Source organism: Schistocerca americana, chromosome 1, assembly GCF_021461395.2.
Source record: "Schistocerca americana isolate TAMUIC-IGC-003095 chromosome 1, iqSchAmer2.1, whole genome shotgun sequence".
NCBI classification, from domain to species: domain Eukaryota; kingdom Metazoa; phylum Arthropoda; class Insecta; order Orthoptera; family Acrididae; genus Schistocerca; species Schistocerca americana.
The window spans coordinates 614,489,395-614,512,153 of NC_060119.1; the positions used below are offsets into that span (position 1 = coordinate 614,489,395).

A 22,759-nucleotide genomic window follows, 5' to 3' on the forward strand; every position below is an offset into this window, starting at 1 on the left:
TGTATTTCAAACTTAAATTTATCTGTGAGTAACACTTCGGAGGCCTGCCAGGTTAGCCGTGCGGTCTAACGCACTGCTTTCCAGGTGGGAAGGGGTGACGGTCCCCGGCACGAATCCACCCGGCGGATTAGTGTAGAGGTCCGGTGTGCCGGGCAGTCTGTGGATGGTTTTTAAGGCGGTTTTTCATCTGCCTCTGAGAATGCGGACTGGTTCCCCTTATCCCGCCTCGGTTACACTATGTCTGCGATTGCTGCGCAAACCCTTTCTCCTCGCACGCATACACCACAATTACTCTACCACACAAACATTGTGGTTATACTCGTCTGGTGTGACAGGTTCCCGGGGAGTGGGGGAGGGGGGGTTCACTGGGGGCAGAACCGCACAATAACTCTGTGTTCGGTATATGGCGGCGGTGGGGTGAGTGGACTGCTGTAGCCTGTTGTGGGGTTGTGAACCACTGAGGGCTACGGCGGGGACGAAGCCTACCCGTCGTTTCTAGGTCCCCGGTTCCGTACAATACAATGCAATACGACACTTCGGACCTATGTTGCACACTTTTTATGTTGCTGTGCCCATTTCTATCATTCCACCTTATTTTGTTTGCGCAATAAAGGATTTTCGGTCGCTATGCACCCTTTTAAACCTTGTTCATGAAGTTGGCGTTACGCTCTTACTTCTTCGCGAATTTCAGGTGCTGATGTTTACACTGTACACATGAGGACTGATGTTGCCTGTATGATATTATTCGGTGTCTTTCAGATCGTGAATCACTTGCATTAGCACCAGTTAGCTTCAAACTTTGCAATTTATACACGACTGTAGATTGGGCTACGCCACCCTTTGTTGCTACTGTCCCGCTAGAATATGCTTTGAAATGCTGAAATGCTGGTACACCAATAACCGGTGTAGTGGCCAGAATGTTGAATGCTAACATACAAACTTGCATGCATTGCGTTGTACAAATGCCGGATGCCTGTTTGTGGGACGGAGTTCCATGCCTGTTGCATTTGGTTGCTCAGTACAGGAACGGTTACTGCTGCTTGTGTATGACGCTGGAGTTGTCGTTCAATGATGTCCCTTATGTGTTCGATTGGAGACGGATCTGGTGATCAAGCAGGCCAAGGCAACATTCGACCGTCTGTAGAGTATATTGGGTTACAACAACGAAATATGGACGAGCGTCATCGTGTTGGTAAACACTCTCTGGGATGCTGTTCATGAGTGGCAGCAGAACAGGTCGAATCATCAAACTGACGTACAAATTTGCAGTCGGGATGCATGAGATAACCACGAGAGGGCTCCTGCTATTACACAAAATCACATCCCAGACCATACATAAAGCACTGTGTTAGTCCAGCGGGTCTAGCACGCCTACAGCCTGGTGGCAGCCCCTCAACTTGTATCCTTCTAAGCAACACACGACCACCACTGGCAACGAGGCAGTACCAGCGTTCATCAGAAAACACAACAGACCTCCACACTGCCCCCATAGGAGCTTTCGTTTGACGCCACTGATGTCGCAAATGGCGGTGGTTTGGGATGAGTAGAATGCACACTACTGGGCATATGGCTCGGAGCTGTCCTTGAAGTAACTGACTTCATCGTATCACTGTGGTGCCAACTGCCGCTCAGACTGCTGCTGCTAATACAGTAAGACGGGCGAGAACATTACGCCAAATACGACGGTCGTCTCTCTCGGTAGAGCCACGCGGCCGTCCAGAGCCCAATCTTTTTGCGAGCGTACATTGTTCTGACCACCTCTGCGAGCAATCATGTACAGTGGCTACATATTTGCCATGTCTTTCTGTAGCATCACAGAAGGAACAACCAGCTTCTCGTAGCCCTATTACACGATCTCGTTCAAAGTCAGTGAGATGTAGACAATGGGTCTTTGCCACATTAAAGCCATTGTTGAGTAACATCAACTAACAGGTAACTAATGCTCACGACTGTAACAGCGCGTATTTAAAGCAAATCTGATCTGCATTCTCATAGTGGCGCTACTAGCGCCACTCTTATGCGACTGGGGTGAAATACGAATAGACATCATCTTTCAGACGTACAAAGACGCCTAGCAACTTTCGTTTATGTCGCACAGTTTCTTCATAGTGTAGCGGTTTTTTTTTCTCGTCATTGTATCTGTGCAACTGAAAATATTTCAGACAATGGTCAGCAGATGCTTGTACCACGTGTCACGACTAAGGCTGTTATACGCCAGCGCGCTGTATGCCCCTTGAGGTATTGTGGCATATAACATGGCGGTGTTCTGCTCAGTGCAGTGGCAGCAGTACAACGGCAGCTGCGGCATCTGCGGCGACAGCTTCGGGGAGCCCAGGCCGCGTCCTCACGAGGCTGGCGGTCTCTACGGTCAGGGCGTCATCAGCAGGCACTTCGTCACCGGACAGGTACGTCGCCACTCTACCTGCTCACTTAAGATAATGTTTAATCAGCTGATGAAAATGCGATTTGTAGCAGGATGAAGCTGACAGATATTGTACTGGCATTTATGATGGAAACGTTCCAGTTCTCTACCGAGGAGTCGAGGGTTGTTGGCCTTCACAATTATTCTAGCAGTTCCTTTATCCTACTTAGCATATGTTTCCCTCTACATCATCATGTGCTCCCTGAAGTACTGACCGAGCGAGGTGGCGCAGTGGTTAGACACTGGACTCGCATTCGGGAGGACGACGGTTCAATCCCGCGTCCGGCCATCCTGATTTAGGTTTTCCGTGATTTCCCTAAATCACTCCAGGCAAATGCCGGCATGGTTCCTCTGAAAGGGCACGGCCGACTTCCTTCCCCATCCTTCCCTAATCCGATGAGACCGATGACCTCGCTGTCTGGTCTCCTTCCCCAAACCAACCAACCCCAACCCTGAAGTACTGAATCAAGCAGGAGACTGATCATTCCTTCAAAATATCTGATTTATCTCTCCTTTCGCCTTTCTGCAGTCCTAAAATACCCCCACTTAAACTTAGTGGTGTCTTGCGAGACTATACTGTACACTGCCTGTTCCCAAGTGTTCCTCCGTCATGCAAACTGTTCTCTGCGAGCTCTAATCCAACGGACAGCGAGTGGTGTACAGGCCTTCCTCTTTACCCGTCTTGCTTCCACTTTTAATGCTGTAACGTTCTCCCGAATTACGGTTTCACTTTATTGAGTGGAGTTCTCATTTTGTCGTAAGATGTCCCATAAATTTTGCTATTCGATGGCAAAGTTATCGTCGTTTGACAGGCTTCGTGCTTTTGAAGGTCGTATCCCTGTAATGGATGATGTTAATTAATTGTAAGGCTGATTAGGTTAGCAATACATATTATGGTCGATCGAGTCGTCCGACTTCCGTTTCACAAAGGCATTTGACAATTGTATCTGTCCATCCTTCTGTAGGTCAGTGGTGAACCTGAGATTTTCATATCAAATTCTGAGAACTGCATCCCCCATCTATCCGTAGTTTCAAGATGTAGCTGTAATTGGAATGGATAAGCGAGGGAGTAGTCGACATAGATAAAAGGAAGAACAGTTCTCTTGGCGATTCTCTACGATAGGGGAGGTGTGATGATGATCATGGCGTGTTACACTGTATTATGCCAAGAAGGCTCGAGAAACAGTCACTGAACCCGAAAAAAAAAATCACGCATCATCTGCGCTGGCAATGCACACCGTGCTTTGAAAGAAAAAAATTTTCCTCTTGTTATATAAGCACACTTTTGCTTCGAGTGCGCTATATCATAGATAAACACGTTTCCTTCCAGGAGATCCAGGTTGAAGTCGACCTGACGGCGAACCACTACGGCTACTTCGAGATGTATATCTGCCCCAACAACAACCCAAAGAAAGAAGTGGATGAAGATTGTCTCACCAGGTCAGCAACTTCAATACTGGAAACAGTATGGCTTTTTTGTGTCTAGGCGTTGCAGCAGATGCTCTACACTGGGTTTTTCTTTCAGAAGAAAAGTAGAACTACGTAATAATGTATAGATATCAAATTTCAACGCTTCGTACAATGGCTGATAAGAGCTCATAATTTTAGATTTACACCTATTCACTTCAAGCAGTTTTTACTGTATGCTCAATTGCAGAAGAAGAACGTGAAAGATCTGATTTGAAATGCTCTCAGTGCACGATAAATATTACGGTCACCATCGAACCTAAAATTCAGCATGGTTCCTCAAACAAGGCTGCAGATGCCATGGCGCTAAATTCTACCTTTCTTTCCTTTTTCCACCTATAGCTGTGATGTCAACTTCACGCATATCCAGCACTAGATGACAATAGACTTCAACGCCACGACATTCAACAGGAAACAGCTAGCACGTATTTCGAAGCCAAGCTGATTTTCATCATTATCGTTCTCATGCTTTATGCTTCTACATGTTATGGATGCACCCTTATTCGCAAGGAACCACGTTATCCTCGCAGTCCTTCAGTTCGTATTGCCATGCTGTATCAGTTCTAATGGACTCAGGTTGTACTAGTGTTTTACATCTCTGATGCCACGAATAACTAGTTCTTCTTCTCCCTATGATCGGAAAATGAATAACAAACTGTTTATCGGGAGAATATGAATTCCGCTGATTCTATTATTCTTGCGTCGGCTGATGAGAGAGTGCATTTTCGCTTCTGTAGAGTAGTAGCCTGTTACAACAGCTTATATAATTTTAATAATGGTTCTCGTTTCATCTCGTTATTAACAAGGCTGTTGTCAAGCATGATAAAGATTGTTTGGCCTTTTTGCGATCTTCTGACAAATTAATTTACACGAGGGTGTACAGGTCGGGTACATTTCCATCAACACCTATTCACTGACACCAGCTGCTGAGCAACATCACTCCACCTCACAAAAGAAGACAGGAAGCTCGTTCTTATCGTTATGCGAAAAATTTGGAAGACCCAGTAGGGTCTCCATATCCAGAAAGATTGTATAATCCGGCAACTAGCCCGATGACCAGCCTTAATCCTGATAACCAAAGCTTTCATTCCTGTGGCTGCATGTAAAGTGAGGTCGTCATTTTAACCCCAGCAAAGTTTCATGCTACTTGAAAACCTAATTACCGGCTTTCAATCTTCCTTACACCAGCTGGCACAGAAGATGTGAGACAACAAAAACTGCTTCTACTGGTTCTCACATTAGTTACAAGATCAGTGCACATTATTACTCTTATTCTAAGCGCGAAAACATCAAATTGTGTGGGATTTCAACCAATAATTAACACTAAGGAATGTTACTGGAAATGTCTTTTACATTATATGCAATGAATCCATTAATACCAAATATATTTCACATTGATTCCATATAAGAATCCAAATTAACGAGCTCGTATATAATCCTAAAAATTTGCGATCACTTATATAATGTTCCTAGGTGTACATACTTTTGGCGACTAAGAACAAATGTTATTAGCACACAATAACAAGAGCAGACAGTGTTTGTGACAAGGTCCATGCCATTCCCGTATTTCTTCAGAATCAGGACTCTCCTGCAACCAGTTTGCCACGCTGCATTCTAGTGGCCTGTTTTTTCATCAGACACTGGCTGGCAACTCCAGCACTTGCACGCTAAAGCCAAGTGAAGAGTGAATGAACAACCTCGTCATACTCACACGAAACACAATCGTCTGATCAGAGAATGCTATCGGCATAATCCTTGCGACACTGTTTATGTAAGTGGACACAGGTTGACATGATATTTACGTTTTTTTTAGACATTATAAAAAAGTAAAATCATTAATCGAATGCACTGAATGTAATAAAAGGCAGAAACATTCACTGCAGTGCACGGGTGTACTAGAATAAGTAGCTGATGCTGGATGTTGACAGGAACCCGCTGCTGGTGGTGGGCAGTGAGAACGAGACTCGCTTCCACATCCCGGACGGCACCGAGAAGAGCGCGACGCTGCGGTACAAGGTGCGCCTGCCGCCCTTCCTCACCTGCACGCAGTGCGTCATACAGTGGAAGTACATCACGGGTAGGTGTCATAGGGGCGTATCCTACCTACCTCGTACACTGTCAAACTACACCAACAGCGTAGATCCCTTAAGAAGGTTCGATGATGGTTTTCCGGAGAGGAACACAAGAAACAGAAAAATTCATTTACCTGGTAACGGAGCTGATGGATGAGAATCGAGCAGTCAAGTGCCATTTCTAGAAAGCTGAACTCAGGTTGTACTTACGTTAACTAAAAGCATATGCACGCATATGGCTTGGAACGAGAACACTAAATCATATTGCTAGCTGTCGTAGTCTAATGAGAAGCTCCGTAGAAATAAGGTGTCATGTTTCTTGTGATAAATAACATTAAGCTTTTAGAATTCTACGGACATAACGGTGTCATGCACAACGACATTACTTTTCTTTCCGCCGAGTTATTTTCTCAAAATAACTATTCTCTTCAATTCACTTATAACTTCCTTGATGACTAGTAATTTCAGTAGAGGGATACAGTGTCCATACATGTCATAAAAATGGATATGAATGTGCTTGAATATGTTCCACACCTCCTTCAACATCCTGGGACCGATTTGGCTCTGAGCACTAAGGGACTTAACATCTGTAACATCTGAGGTCATCAGTCCTCTAGAACTAGTTAAACCTAACTAACCTAAGGACATCACACACATTCATGCCCGAGGCAGGATTCGAACCTGCGACAGTAGCGGTCGCGCGCTTCCAGACTGAAGCAACTAGAACCGCTCGGCCATGGGACCAAACTTGGTACACTTATCCCTTACCGTCAGGCAACAATCGCTGTGGTGGTAAGAACCATCCACATAACATGGTTGAGGAGATATGACGTCATAAACAATGACATGCGCATGCACGACGTTTAAATTTGTTACTTCCGTGCTACTAATTCTATTCGCAATAAATTTCGCAGACTTTATCCACAGATTCCGCTAAATGCACCTACAAAACTTTACCATGTTACCACACATAGTTCAGGAGGTATGATGTCATAAACACTGAGATTCCTGAAAAACTGCCGCATCAAGCGTATTTTATTGTTTACTGTTTACTGCTAAGATGCTGTTACAGTCGAGCTACCATAAGGAAATCCCTGACACTTCGCAGCGCTTTCGACAAGTTTCAGATGCGAAGCACAAACGGTTATAGGCGAAAACAATAGCCGTCTATAGAGCTATGAAGAGGCGTTGCCACAGACACGTTTACAAAACTGTGTTGTAGACAGGCGAAGCACCTGCACCAAGACTACAGAAACTTTTCCGTAATTTTAAAGGTGTTTCGACGAATACATGGAAATAATTTTTTTTTATATTACATGCCAAACACACTCAATTTTTTTTTCATTTCTAATAAGAAATTGGCGAAATGAATACCTAGGCAGTGTAGGGTTTGCCAGCTAGTTTTCTATAATACTTCGCAGCAACATTATAACCAGTTTCATTGCAGTTCGTTTTGCTGCGTCATCTTTGTCCATCAAAATCAATATCAGCTCGTATTGCAACATATCAGTCCTGACAGTACCACGGAGCACATCTTCTTGGCTTTTGTAGATCACAGAATAGGTGTCCGGTATTAGGACCATGGGGGCATTTTTGAAGCTTTTAGACGATACATCGATCTTTCTGCAATCCTCCTAAATGGATTGTGGGTGGGGCCTGCTACGCTGGCGAAAGAGCTAGTGACTTTCCCCTAACGGAAGGGTTTTCCAGTTCCTGTTGGAAATAAACTTTCGAAACGTCCTAGCAGAAAGCGCGGCTTTGCTGAGGGTTGCTATTGGTAAGAGCAGGAAATGGCGAACAAAAACGCCCGCATTCTACTCCTCAGCTTCATTGGTTGTAAGGCCTGACTTTTGAAACAGTTATGTGAAACGGCTGAAGGGTCGCGAAGTCGACGAGTTGGATGGTGATCCTCGGAGCTGTAGATGGGAGCCGTGAGCCATATCGGGGGCAGATAGTGCTTCAAGAATGTTGATGTATCAGTTTGTGGCTTGGCGATCAATAGTGATCAACAATGTTGTTATACCAGTATGTGATCGTTTAAAAGAATTCTTAAAGTGTGTTCTCGTTCCCTGGCACGGACCTTGCTTAAGTTGTAAACTAAACTGACTGTTTTCCAGGTGATGTTGCAGCTTAGTAACGGTACACAGGCTAAAAAGAAAGAGCCTGTACCGCAGTACAGGAGAACGCTGAGCTGTTACCTAGGTGGAGCTGGTGCTTAATGAAGAAGGTGGACTTAGCGACGTCTAATGGTTCACAATAAAGACTGTCTGTTCTCACGGAAACTTGAAGTGCAGTGTTGTTGTATGTGTGTCCTTTCTTACTGAGTTTGAACTGTTATCGGCAGGAATTTCGAGAAAGCAGTTACAGGCGGTTTAGTTACTGTATGTGATGTACTTTTCCATTTAGTGTTTCGATCTGAAAGCATTTGTGAATGTACTTGGACTGTTACAGGGGTTTAATCAGTGGTACATGATAAGTGACAATTTTAACCCTTTCTACTCTGTCATTGCAAGAGTGGTAACACTTATCTAGTCTGATTTAAGAGTGTAACAATGTAACACTAAACGTTTCCGATTAAACCTACTGAGCAATGTGCCGCGTAATTTGTCTCACGCGCTTCACGTGTCAGATGTGTAAATTCTGGCCGAGGCTACCGGCATCACTTCAGGGCAACGTCACCGAAATCATAGAGTGTGAGCGAATGAAACTGAGTGTGGGAAGTGGTGAGAGAAGACTGATGCAGAAGTTCTGTAGTTCAACAACATGCACTGATGACACCAAACGTCATCACTATCCACTGTGAGCCTGAATGTCGAACAAAGGCGCCGCGGGCGTGTGACGCGTTAAGGAAAGTATATAAGCGAAGCAGAGGCGAATGCGAATTCATCTAGCGACGTTACTGGCCGCTTCTGTGGATATCTTCTGGCGTGAATGACTTAGGGCAAGGCGTCTGAGAACTAACTCTGGGAAACGGGCGAAGGTGCTCCTGACGTGTGTATCAATGGAAAGTTGTTGAAGAACTTGAAACCACGACTAGGTGTTGAATGTTCATGCCTCATCACTGAATGTAAAGACTTGCCCACAGTGTAAAGCAGGATACGTGGCGTTTGGTGGCGCATCTGACGACAAGGTACAATTCTGGTACGGGCACAAGTGTTTCGGAACACACCGTTCAGTGCACATTATTCAAAAAGTTTCCGTATCAGACGCCACCTATGACTTCCTATGGTGAACCGGTGACATCGTTAATTACGATTTCATTGGCATTCGACCATGTATCAGTGGAGACCTGGTGCCCGACCGGATGAGTCACGATTCTTGTTATACCGAATACACCATAATCTATGCGAACGGCTGCTCCAAACATATACTGCGTCAAGGATTCGGGGCGGTGTGCTAGGTAGTACATCTAAGGGGTCTCTGGTGGTAATCGAAGACAAAAATGGTTCAAATGGCTCTGAAGAATATGGGACTCAACATCTGAGGTCATCAGTCACCTAGACTTAGAACTACTTAAACCTAAGTAACCTAATGACAGCATACACATTCATGCCTAAGGCAGGATTCGATTCGAGCCTGCGACTGAGGCGTGGTTCCGGACTGAGGCGCCTAGAACCGCTCGGCCACAGCGACCGGCTCTAATCGAAGACGCCAAGACAGCTGTGCACTACGTGAACGATATTGCGAACCGCCTTCACCTATTCATGGTTCAAATGGCTCTGAGCACTATGGGACTCAACTGCTGTGGTCATAAGTCCCCTAGAACTTAGAACTACTGAAACCTAACTAACCTAAGGACATCACACACATCCATGCCCGAGGCAGGATTCGAACCTGCGACCGTAGCGGTCGTGCGGTTCCAGACTGTAGCGCCTTTAACCGCTCGGCCACTCCGGCCGGCCATCTATTCATGATTGGTCTCTCTCCCGAAGGCGATGGCGTCTTCGAGCAGGATAACTGTACCGGTCAGTGGTTTGAAGTACTCGACTGTGAACTCACAGTCGTGTCTTGGCCACCAAATACGAGTGATTAGAGCCCGATGGAGCAGTCCGGGAAGCTATCGGACGTAAGCTCGACTCCCACAGACCACTAGTCCATAATTACGGGAACTGTGTGACCCGTGCTCAGACATCTGGTGTTACATATCTCTGGAAACCTGCCAATTACTTTTCGAACACCTTTGCTCTAACAAAGTGTGTCAATGTAAAAAAAAAATAACATTCCTCAAACTAATCGTTATTAGTAATTTTTTTCAATTCCACCTTAAATAAATGTAATGTCTTTACACTTTTTTATACCTATACGAAATGCACTGAAGATCGTTTTAGGCTAATGTAGTACACTTTAGAGTCTTGCTATGTATTTCTCTTTGAAAACCTTTCCTATTTGTAAGTTCATAATCGTGCTTTAACTGTTTAGTGGTGAAATGTCCATGTGATTTCGGGTAACATACACATACAAATACGGAATAATCCGGAAAGAGTCATAACTTTAATTCTCTTAAACATTCCTGCATGATTCAGTTACCTCTCCCCTTTGGTCAAATGCCTTAGCGGAATGAAAATAAGACACCGTAGAAATTACACAGTGCATTTTTTTCCGAGTTTCTATACCCAAACGAAGAGTGGGAAATGGACAAATGGGGTATCAAATTGACCAGCGTGAGGGTTAGTTTTGAAAAGGAAAGAAATGATTTAATTGCCTTGAAGTAATCAGGGTACTTAAGAAATTAATTGATTACTGGTCGATACATAAATATATTTTAATAGCTGTGCCCCGCGGCGTTACCAGTGGTTGAAAAGCTATTTTTTTTTTTTTTTTTTTTTTTTTTTTTTTTTTGTCATCAGTCTACTGACTGGTTTGATGCGGCCCGCCACGAATTCCTTTCCTGTGCTAACCTCTTCATCTCAGAGTAGCACTTGCAACCTACGTCCTCAATTATTTGCTTGACGTATTCCAATCTCTGTCTTCCTCTACAGTTTTTGCCCTCTAAAGCTCCCTCTAGTACCATGGAAGTCATTCCCTCATGTCTTACTAGATGTCCTATCATCCTGTCCCTTCTCCTTATCAGTGTTTTCCACATATTCCTTTCCTCTCCGATTCTGCGTAGAACCTCCTCATTCCTTACCTTATCGCCGACCGAAGTGGCCGTGCGGTTCTAGGCGCTGCAGTCTGGAACCGCGAGACCGTTCCGGTCGCAGGTTCGAATCCTGCCTCGGGCATGGATGTGTGTGATGTCCTTAGGTTTAACTAGTTCTAAGTTCTAGGAGACTAATGACCTCAGCAGTTGAGTCCCATAGTGCTCATGGCCATTTGCACCATTTTTTTTACCTTATCAGTCCACCTAATTTTCAACATTCGTCTATAACACCACATCTCAAGTGCTTCGATTCTCTTCTGTTCCGGTTTTCCCGCAGTCCATGTTTCACTACCATACAATGCTGTACTCCAGACGCACATCCTCAGAAATTTCTTCCTCAAATTAAGGCCGGTATTTGATATTAGTAGACTTCTCTTGGCCAGAAACGCCTTTTTTGTCATAGTGAGTCTGCTTTTGATGTCCTCCTTGCTCTGTCCGTCATTGGTTATTTTACTGCCTAGGTAGGAGAATTCCTTAACTTCATTGACTTCGTGACCATCAATCCTGATGTTAAGTTTCTCGCTGTTCGCATTTCTACTACTTCTCATTACCTTCGTCTTTCTCCGATTTACTCTCAAACCATATTGTGTACTCATTAGACTGTTCATTCCGTTCAGCAGATCATTTAATTCTTCTTCACTTTCACTCAGGATATCAATGTCATCAGCTAATCGTATCATTGATATCCTTTCATCTTGTATTTTAATTCCACTCCTGAACCTTTCTTTTATATCCATCATTGCTTCCTCGATGTACTTGTCAGCTCTTGCCGTCTTCGGAATTGTGTGGATGATGCTTTTCCGAAAGTCAGATGGTAAGTCGCCAGACTCATATATTCTACACACCAATGTGAATAGTCGTTTTGTTGCCACTTCCCCCAATGATTTTAGAAATTCTGATGGAATGTTATCTATCCCTTCTGCCTTATTTGACCGTAAGTCCTCCAAAGCTCTTTTAAATTCCGATTCTAATACTGGATCCCCTATCTCTTCTAAATCGACTACTGTTTCTTCTTCTATCACATCAGAAAAATCATCACCCTCATAGAGGCTTTCAATGTATTCTTTCCACCTACCTGCTCTCTCCTCTGCATTTAACAGTGGAATTCCCGTTGCGCTATCAATTTTACCACCGTTGCTTTTAATGTTACCAAAGGTTGTTTTGACTTCCCTGTATGCTGAGTCTGTCCTTCCGACAATCATATCTTTTTCGATGTCTTCACATTTTTCCTGCAGCCATTTCGTCTTAGCTTATCTGCACTTCCTATTTATTTCATTCCTCAGCGACTTGTATTTCTGTATTCCTGATTTTCCCGGAACATGTTTGTACTTCTCCTTTCATCAATCAACTAAAGTATTTCTTCTGTTACCCATGGTTTCTTCGCAGCTACCTTCTTTGTACCTATGTTTTCCTTCCCAACTTCTGTGATGGCCATTTTTAGAGATGTCCACTCCTCTTCAACTGTACTGCATACTGCGCTATTCCTTATTTCTGTATCTATAGCGTTAGAGAACTTCAAACGTATCTCGTCATTCCTTAGTACTTCCGTATCTTACTTCTTTGCGTATTGATTCTTCCTGACTAGTGTCTTGAACTTCAGCCTACTCTTCATCACTACTATATTGTGATCTGAGTCTATATCTGCTCCTGGGTACGCCTTACAATCCAGTATCTGATTTCGGAATCTCTGTCTGACCATGATGTAATCTAATTGAAATCTTCCCGTATCTCCCGGCCTTTTCCAAGTATACCTCCTCCTCTTGTGATTCTTGAACAGGGTATTCGCTATTACTAGCTGAAACTTGTTACAGAACTCAATTAGTCTTTCTCCTCTTTCATTCCTTGTCCCAAGGCCATATTCTCCTGTAACCTTTTCTTCTACTCCTTCCCCTACACGCCCGGGTTCCCGGGTTCGATTCCCGGCGGGGTCAGGGATTTTCTCTGCCTCGTGATGGCTGGGTGTTGTGTGCTGTCCTTAGGTTAGTTAGGTTTAATTAGTTCTAAGTTCTAGGCGACTGATGACCTCAGCAGTTGAGTCGCATAGTGCTCAGAGCCATTTGAACCAACCTTCCCCTACAACTGCATTCCAGTCGCCCATGACTATTAAATTTTCGTCCCCCTTTACATACTGCATTACCCTTTCAATATCCTCATACACTTTCTCTATCTGTTCATCTTCAGCTTGCGACGTCGGAATGTATACCTGAACTATCGTTGTCGGTGTTGGTCTGCTGTCGATTCTGATAGGAACAACCCGGTAACTGAACTGTTCACAGTAACACACCCTCTTCCCTACCTCACTATTCATAACGAATCCTACACCTGTTATACCATTTTCTGCTGCTGTTGATATTACTCGATACTCATCTGACCAGAAATCCTTGTCTTCCTTCCACTTCACTTCACTGACCCCTACTATATCTAGATTGAGCCTTTCCATTTCCCTTTTCAAATTTTCTTGGTTCCCTACCACGTTCAAGCTTCTGACATTCCACGCCCCGACTCGTAGAACGTTATCCTTTCGTTGATTATTCAATATTTTTCTCATGGTAACCTCCCCCTTGGCAGTCCTCTCCCGGAGATCCGAATGGGGGACTATTTCGGAATCTTTTGCCAATGGAGAGATCATCATGACACTTCTTCAATTACAGGCCACATGTCCTGTGGATACACGTTACGTGTCTTTAATGCAGTGGTTTCCATTGCCTTCTGCATCCTCATGTCGTTGATCATTGCTGATTCTTCCGCCTTTAGGGGCAATTTCCTACCCCTAGGACATGAGAGTGCCCTGAACCTCTATCCGCTCCTCCGCCCTCTTTGACAAGGCCGTTGGCAGAATGAGGCTGACTTCTTATGCCGGAAGTCTTCGGTCGCCAATGCTGATTATTTATCAAAATTTAGACAGTGGCGGGGATCGAACCCGGGACCGAAGACGTTTTGATTATGAATCAAAATGCCCGGGTATATGTTTATTCCAACCTCCTATTAGTCCATCTCCTTCTTCCCTCTCTCTGTGCCATCTCCTCCTTCCCCCCTCCCCTCTCTGACCATCCCCTACACCCCAGCTCTGCCGCCCCCTCTCTCTGTCCTTCTCCTCCTCTCCCCTCTCGCTGTTCATCTACTCTTCCTCCGTTTCGCTGTTGACTTCCTCCTCCCCCTCACGCTTTTCATTCCTTCTCCTCTCTCTCCGTTCATCTCCTCCTGCTTATCTCTCAGTCCAACTCCTCCTCTCCTCTGTCTGTGCCTGTCTCATCCTTCCCGCTCTGTCTGTTCGCCTCCTCCTCCTCCCTGCAAGTTATCACCCCTATCCCAATAGAAGCCTGGCGGCTCTTACTCCCACAGTATTTCTTTCCAGGTCGTAACTAATATCGCTACCAAGTTTCTTTCAAATTGTTCCAGGGGCTTAGGATGTGTTTTTTACCCGTGGCTTTCTCACAGTATCCACATGTCAAACATATCTCACACGTATTTAACACGTTTCACACTTATCTGTACAAATCTCTAGCCAATTTCGCTGTGCAGTTTGGCGCAGCTGAATGTTTTTGGCGTGGTATCTCCCGAAGTACACTATGTGATCAAAAGTATCTGGACACCTGACTGAAAATTACATACAAGTTCGTGGCGTCCTCCATCGGTAATGATGGAGTTCAATATGCTGTTGGCCCACAACTAGCCTTGATGACAGCTTCCACTCCAGCAGGCAGGAGCTGGAAGGTTTCTTGGTAAATGGCAGCCCATTCTTCACGGAATGCTGCACTGAGGAGAGGTATCGATGACGGTCGGTGAGGCCCGCCATGAAGTCGGCGCCCCAAAACACACCAAAGGCGTTCTATAGGGTTCAGGTCAGGACTCGGTGCAGGCGAGTCCATTGCAGGGATGGTACTGTCGTGTAACCACTCCGCCACAGGCCGTGCATTATGAACAGGTGGTCGATCGTGTTGGAAGACTCAAGCAGCGTCCCCGAATTGCTCTTCAACAGTGGGAAGCAAGAAATTGCTTAAAACATCAGTGTAGGCCTGTGCTGCGATAGTGCCACGGAAAACAAGAGGTGCAAGCCCCCCTCCATGAAAAACACGTCCACACGATAATACCACCGCCGCCAAATTTTACTGTTGCCGCTACACACGCTGGCAGATGACGTTCACCGGGAATTCGCCATACCCACACCATTCCATCTGATCGCCACATTATGTACCGTGATTCGTCACTCCACACAACGTTTTTCCACTGTTCGATCGCCCATTGTTTACGCTCCTTACACCAAGCGAGGTGTCGTTTGGCCTTTACCGGCGTGATGTGTGGCTTATGAGAAGCCGCTCGACCATGAAATCAAAGTTTTCTCACCTGCTGCCTAACTGTCACAGTACTTGCAGTGGATCCTGATGCAGTTTGTAATTCCTGTGTGATGGTCTGGATAGATGTCTGTCTATTAGACATTACGACGCTCTTCAACTGTCGGCGGTCTCTGTCAGTCAACAGACGAGCTCGGCCCGTACACTTTTGAGCTGTACGTGTCCCTTCACGTTGCCACTTCACTATCACATCGGAAACAGTGGACCTAGGGATGTTTAAGAGTATGGAAATCTCGCGTAAAGACGTATGACAGAAGTGACACCCAGTCACCTGACCACGTTCGAGCCGGCTGGGGTGGCCGAGCGGTTCTACGCGCTACAGTCTGCAACCGCGCGACCGCTACGGTCGCAGTTTCGAATCCTGCCTTGGGCATGGATGTGTGTGATGTCCTTAGGTTAGTCAGGTTCAAGTAGTTCTAAGTTCAAGGGGGCTGATAACTTTAGAAGTTAAGTCCCATAGTGCTCAGAGCCATTTGAACCACGTTCGAAGTCCGTGAGTTCCGCGGAGCACCCCACTCTGTTCTCTCACGCTGTCTAATGACTACTGCGGTCGCTGATGTGGAGTACCTGGCAGCAGGTGGCAGCACAACGCAGCTAATATGAAAAACGTATGTTTTTCGGAGTGTCTGGATACTTTTGATCACATAGCGTATGTGTCGTACACGACTATAATTTCGCAAGTACATACAGTAGTATACCTGAATCGTGTCTGCAAAATATCTCGCGAATAGAATCAGTAGTAAGAAAGTAATAAATCAAAACTTCATGCTTCATGCGACACTTTTACTGCATGAACAACGAAAAGGTAGTAAAGTAAGCTATAAACCTTTTTTCCTCAATTTGTGGTGGTTGTCAACGAGAAAAAGTTTCGTGATGGTTTTGTATTATATATAAAGCTTGTTGCAAGTTACTACGTGCTTTTATTCTCAAGTACTCGATGACCAAAGTGTGGGTATTCGCGCGTCGTTGGCTTCTACTCGTTTTCACCTCCACGCGCACCCGTTTGATAGGTAGGTATATCTAAGGGAGCCTTTGAGTTAATTTATGCAAATCCGTCCAGCTGTTTCACTGAGAAGAAGTAACACACACACACACACACACACACACACACACACACACACACACACAAACTAACTTTCGCATTTATAATATACATGGTGTTTCCGTAAGAGCATGCAAAAATTTAACAGAGCATGTAAAAATTTAGCAGGACATAGAGGATGCTAACAAAACCTGCGTCATTACTTCCTGGTAACCAGGCTCGTCCTTGTTTCCTTGCAGCAAATAAAGAACGTTCATGAAAGAAAACAGCACAGTACGTGTAAACTTGTACGCATGTCAGTTGTAAATAAGCCAGAAAACAGTAACGCTAGACAAACCGGTAGCCACGTTTACTTCCATACCACCTTCAACCAGCTCCTCCGACCTCAGGTTCCCTATCTCACATTGTTCAGTGGACCATTCTCTGCGTCCTGCTACATTTTTGCACGCTCTTACGGAAACTTTCTGTACACCCGATATCATGCCTACTGAACAAAACTTGAAAATAAAAAAAGGATATGACAATAGTCTATTGTTTTTTTTTAATGATTACCCCATTTATAAATAAAATTGACTAGAGAAACAGTTGACGTGCCATGGAATGGTGCTCGAAATCATGTACAGTATTACTCTAACGCAGCAGACAAATATCCACTAGTACTCTTCAAAATTTTAAGTAAAACATTAAATTTTAAATTCTAAGTCGGCACCTCATTTTCTGTGTATAATTTAAGGCATGGTTCAATGTGACGTTAAATGTTTCTCTAATCCATTTTTTCCTACTTTTAGACAAATCGTTTCACAAAGTGAGTAACCCTTTTTTCGAAATTTTTATTTAATTTACGTTTGAGACTGGAACATGTCTCTGGGACTGACGTGCAAACCCCGCCTTGCAGCTAACAACTGGGGCGTGTGCGCCGACGGCAGGGAGGACATCGGCTGCGGGCCGCCCGAGACGTTCGTCAACTGCGCCGACGTGTCGGTGGTGACGGCCGTCGGCGGCCTGCCGCCAGCATTCGTCAGCGCGCAGGACAACCCCAACCTGCTCTACTACCGCGATCTGCGCGCGCCCAGCGCCATCTCGCCTCTCGTCCTCAGGTTTGTACCTGGAGTGCGCAGCCTCCAGCCTCTATTCCGCTCTATGTCTCAGGGTTCATTTCTGATCCTTACATACGGCAGTCGTCGGACACTTGCGTAAAGTAACACGAGAGGTAATCTTTAGCTGCTGTTTCTTAACTGAATGCCGAGATTTAGTATTTTCTGGACGTAATGCAGTTGATTATTTAACATCGATCGTAATTCTCTAGAAGAAAATAAGAAAGGAAACACTGCAGTGACTCTGGCGAATGAAGACGAAGGAACGATGCAGCTACGGCCTATCTGAAGAACTATCTAACGAGGGAACCTCCCCATCGCACCCCCCTCAGATTTTGTTATAAGTTGGCACAGTGGATAGGCCTTGAAAAACTGAACGCAGATCAATCGAGAAAACAGGAAGAAGTGTGGAAGTATGAAAAAAATAAGCAAAACATACAAACTGAGCAGTGCATGCGAAAGACAGGCAACATCAAGGAAAGTGTAAGCTCACGAGCGCCGTGGTCCCTTGGTTAGCGTGAGCAGCTGCGAAGCGAGAGATCCTTGGTTCAAGTCTTCCCTCGAGTGAAAAGTTTACTATTTTTATTTCCGAAACGTTATGATCTGTCCTTTCGTTCATTGACGTCTCTGTTCACTGTAGTAAGTTTAGTGTCTGTGTTTTGCGACCGCACCGCAAAACCGTGCGATTAGTAGACGAAAGGACGTGCCTCTCCAATGGGAACCGAAAACATTTAATCGCAAGGCCATAAGTCAACCGATTCCTCCACAGGTGAACACGTCTGATATATTCTATACGACACTAGTGGGGGCATGTGCGTCACATGACAGGAATATGTTGTCGACCCACCTAACTTGTACACTTCGCGAATGGGTAAAAAGATTCTTCTACCTTGCCTGATTTAGGTTTTCTTGTGGATGTGATAATCACCCCCAAAAAAGTAATGAAACATAACAGTTTGCCAGATAATAGTTGTCTGAAAAAAATTAAACATTTTACTCGGGGGAAGACTTGAAACAGGGACCTCTAGCTCCGCAGCTGCTCACGCTAACCACGGGACCACGGCGTATCTCACCTTGCACTGTCCTTGAGGTTGTCTATCTTGTTATGGACTACTCAGTTTGTATATTTTGCTTATTTTTTTCATAGTTCCACACAACTTATTCCTGTTTTCTCGATGAATCTGTGTTCAGTTTTTCAAGGCCTATCCACTGTGCCAACTTATAACTATATCTGAGGGGGTGCGATGGGGAGGTTCCCTTGTAAGTATTACGGAAGCTATGGAAAACATAATCCGGATTCCCATGTGGGGATGTAATTTAGCTCTCCCCAGAATCCAAATTCTGAGTCAAACAGTATGCTTAATTCCGAATGTGAGTAAAATGAATGGAGAGCATCAGATGAACGGAAGCATATCTGTCCAGTAACGTTATCACTAAACCACGTTAGACAAGTAAATGGTCTGTAGTGGATGTACTTGTACAGCGTTACTCCGCAAGCCACTTGACAGTGTGAGGCGGAGGTTATTACGGGTACCAATATCACACCCCCAGTTCGCTGTTCCATTCGCGAATGGTGCGTGCGAAGAATGATTGTCCATAAGCTTTTGTATTAACCGTAATGTCTCGAATTTTCTCGTTGTGGTTACTTCGTGAGACTTATATGAGAGGAATCGTTATGTTGTCCAGTTCTTTTGAACTCAGAATTTCAGTAGTAAACCTTTCGTGATGCACAACGCCTCTCTTATAAAGTCTGCCACTGGTGCTCGTTGAACATCTCTGTAACATTCTCGCCCTGACTAAACGATCCCGTGAGGAAATGCGCCGCTATTCGTTGAACCTTCTCTACCTCTTATAGCAGTCCTACACGGTAAGAGCCCCAGATTGATGAACAATATTCAGGTATCGGTCGAACAAGAGACTTGTAAATTGATTCTTTAGTGGATGAATTACATTTCATTAACATTCTTCCTGTGAAACTCAGTTTTCAATCTGCTTTCACTACTATCAGTTTTGCGTGATCGTTCTACTTAAGGCTTAAGGTCGCTCCGGATAGTAACTCCTAGATATTTCACGCTAGATACTATATCCTGTAATCTGTCATCAATAGTGTAGTTGTTCACTATGGAATTTCTTTTCCTATGTATGCGTAGTATGTTTCATTTACTTACGTTCACGTCAACTGACAGTCTCTGCAACATTGAACAATGTTCTGTAGGTTCTTCCGCGAATCTTTACTATCTTCTAGCGTTGCTACCTTCTTATAGGCAACCGTGTCACCTCCGAACAGCCTTAAAGAGCTTCGGACGCATTCTTCTAGATCGTCATATACATTCTAAACAGTAACGGTCCTATCCCACTTTCGTGGAATACTCTGGTAATTACCTACACGTATGTCGATTTTGTTCCGTTAAGAGCGTGGTAATTATTTGAGGACAAAAAAAATAGGTGTCTCTGTATGTTCTTCTAAAGCCAGAAAAGACCGACTGGTGTGCGCCACCAAACAACGGAACACCGATGGCGATAAGACGAGAGAGAGCAACCAGGAAACGGATAAGTGAAGACTGCATGAATGAGTAAAGAAGTCCAATGAGTAATCCAAACAGAGAAAACCAGAAACGTAGTGAAGCAGGGATTAAGAACTAGTAGTTCGTTGTAGTAACGGGACAATAGAGAGGCCAGTACACGGATTGTCTCTGTCACGAGATGGTCGTACTTACATGGCCGTCGCGGTGGCCAGTAGGTGACGCCGAAACAGGATACACTAGAGCTGCAGCTGCGGAATGCCGATGTCCAGCTCTCAGCGTCGCCGCGCCGGAATCTTCAATATCAAAGTATCTGCTGCCAAAAGTCGTTAACTTTTTCCTTTTATTAACCTTAAGCACTACGCGATTCGCGAAGTAAAAAAAAAACTGTGGACATACTATAAATTCTACAACTTAGCTGACTCAAGTCCGCTCGTTCTTAGACATTTATTCTGAGAATCCAGTCAAAATATTTACTTGCGGTTATTGCAGTCCACTTGGAACCATCTTCATAATTCGTAAGTGCATTGTCTGTTTTGTAAGAAATGAGTCTCTACCACGTATCTTCCCTATAATTTATGAATATATTTCTTATATAATCACGAATATGTTAAGGAGAGAGCCACTGAACAGATGAGAGAACTAGCAAACAAAAATAAATCGACAATAGCACTAATATATCAACATACTACAATAAATCACGGTTTTTCAGTACATTTTCGCATGTGTGATTCAAAATTGTAGTAAATTGCTTGAAATTTTTCAGGATAAAGCATTTTTAAAGGACCTCACTAATGGTCACAGGCTTTGCAGACCATCAATAACGTCACTCATACTTTGTTTTAATTTCAGTAGTAACTTTAAAGTTAAATTTTCCTATAATACAGTACATTTCGCAGACGATAACAAATAATATTCCTTTCACAAGGGTTTAATTTTTTTGTGCACTGTTGGTATCAGTTCTCAACTCAACTCTAACATTTTGCTTGTGCACATTGTAATGGTGCCTCACAGGCCTACTTTGGAATCAATTTTAAGCAGTTGCATAGTTGTTAAGACGTATAGTGCCCAATTAAATATCTTCACTGTGATGGCCAAAGAGAAGTAATGCAGACTTCAAAGAATAGAACCCCGTACGAGTGATACCAGTAAATAGTACACAAGAGTTTGGCCTCCTTTTTAAGAATTAGTGGAGCATGAAAAATTGACAAATAATACACCAGGGTGAGATCTCAAAAATCTAAACATTATGAGCAGACCAAGAAGGTGGTATACAGACGCATTTGGAAGAGTCAGATTTCGAACCACGGCCGAGCCATCCGAGTTTACCTTTCCCAAGGTTACCTCAGATTACTGAAGGTGTTACAAAGTGATCGGAAAGAAACTCGCCCTGTGGTATGCAGTATCTAAGGAAAGAATGTTATTGCGACAGGAGGCTTACCGATGATAGATCACGTAAGCTACCAGAAAGTCAAACAAGCTGATGAAAGAGGCGACCACTTGGTTCCACTTCTTAAACGAATGCCGTAAATAATTAATTGACTGAGGACAGCAGAATAGGTTGTACGATCGGTGCAAACGAGTTGTTTATGATCTTCGTCCCTCCAAGCGTAAGTTATTATTCCCCTATTTCTCAGGTTGTTCAAATGGTTCAAATGGCTCTGAGCACTATGGGACTCAACTTCTGTGGTCATAAGTCCCCTAGAACTTAGAACTACTTAAACCTAACTAACCTATGGACATCACACACATCCATGCCCGAGGCAGGATTCGAACCTGCGACCGTAGCGGTCGCACGGTTCCGGACTGCGTGCCTAGAACCGCGAGACCACCGCGGCCGGCTCTCAGGTTGTTCAAGTCAGACAAAATACAGCACAGTTTTGATAACTGAGCATGATTTTTTTTCCTTTTTAAGCTCAGATCTACAACGAAGCGACTTGCGTTTAGACTGAACTAAGGTTGACTATGAAAGTGCAAGTGATTAGGTACAGCTATCTTTCAGAGAAGGAAGAGAGCCAGGTCATCTGGAATTAGAACATAGAGAGTAAGGTGAAACATGCTTCCCCTCCGACTGGCGTCGTCTGGTTGATTGATTCGTAGCATATCACAAAGAAGTTCAGAAATTCGTATAAGCCTACAATAAAGAAAAGGATTAAAGATTATTGCGGGAGCATACTGAAATCTGCCATGATTCTTGAAGTCAGTAACAGATTATAGGAAACTTGTGATCACATCCATCTAAAACATGTTACTGTGCGGCGCCATCCCATTTGCAGTGGAGTGTGAGAAAGTGTTGGTAAAATATTTAAATAATGGGACGTCAAAGAAAGTCCTTGTTATCCGGAGGCCTGTAAGTTGCGCTTATCTATTTCCTACCAAAAGAGCACACCCGTATTCGTTCCACATGCTTGTCCAGTCCGAGCATATGCTACTTTGGACAGCATACATTTCTCTGAGAGGGTCGTATTTTCAAAGATTCTAATTGACAACAGTTTCTGCCTGTCGTTTTGTATCTAACTAAGTAAGTTGTAACGAAACTGGCTCGAATTTATTCGCGTCTTTGACGTGAAACATTTAGAAGAACATAATTTTCTCTAAACGTCAGAGTTAACAGACCATCACCTATTCATGGGTTACATGCTTCTATG

General features: G+C 44.2%; 1 protein-coding gene across 1 annotated transcript in view; it reads left to right on the top strand.

Moving 5' to 3' along the window:
- The window catches only part of LOC124607340, a 193,472-nt gene that overhangs the window by 159,435 nt on the left and 11,278 nt on the right, over positions 1 to 22,759 (top strand). The window contains exons 5-8 of the mRNA XM_047139648.1: positions 2,275 to 2,405; positions 3,753 to 3,862; positions 5,818 to 5,966; positions 17,391 to 17,592. Coding sequence (XP_046995604.1) covers positions 2,275 to 2,405; positions 3,753 to 3,862; positions 5,818 to 5,966; positions 17,391 to 17,592 — 592 coding nt within the window. The remainder of the gene's footprint in view (positions 1 to 2,274; positions 2,406 to 3,752; positions 3,863 to 5,817; positions 5,967 to 17,390; positions 17,593 to 22,759) is intronic.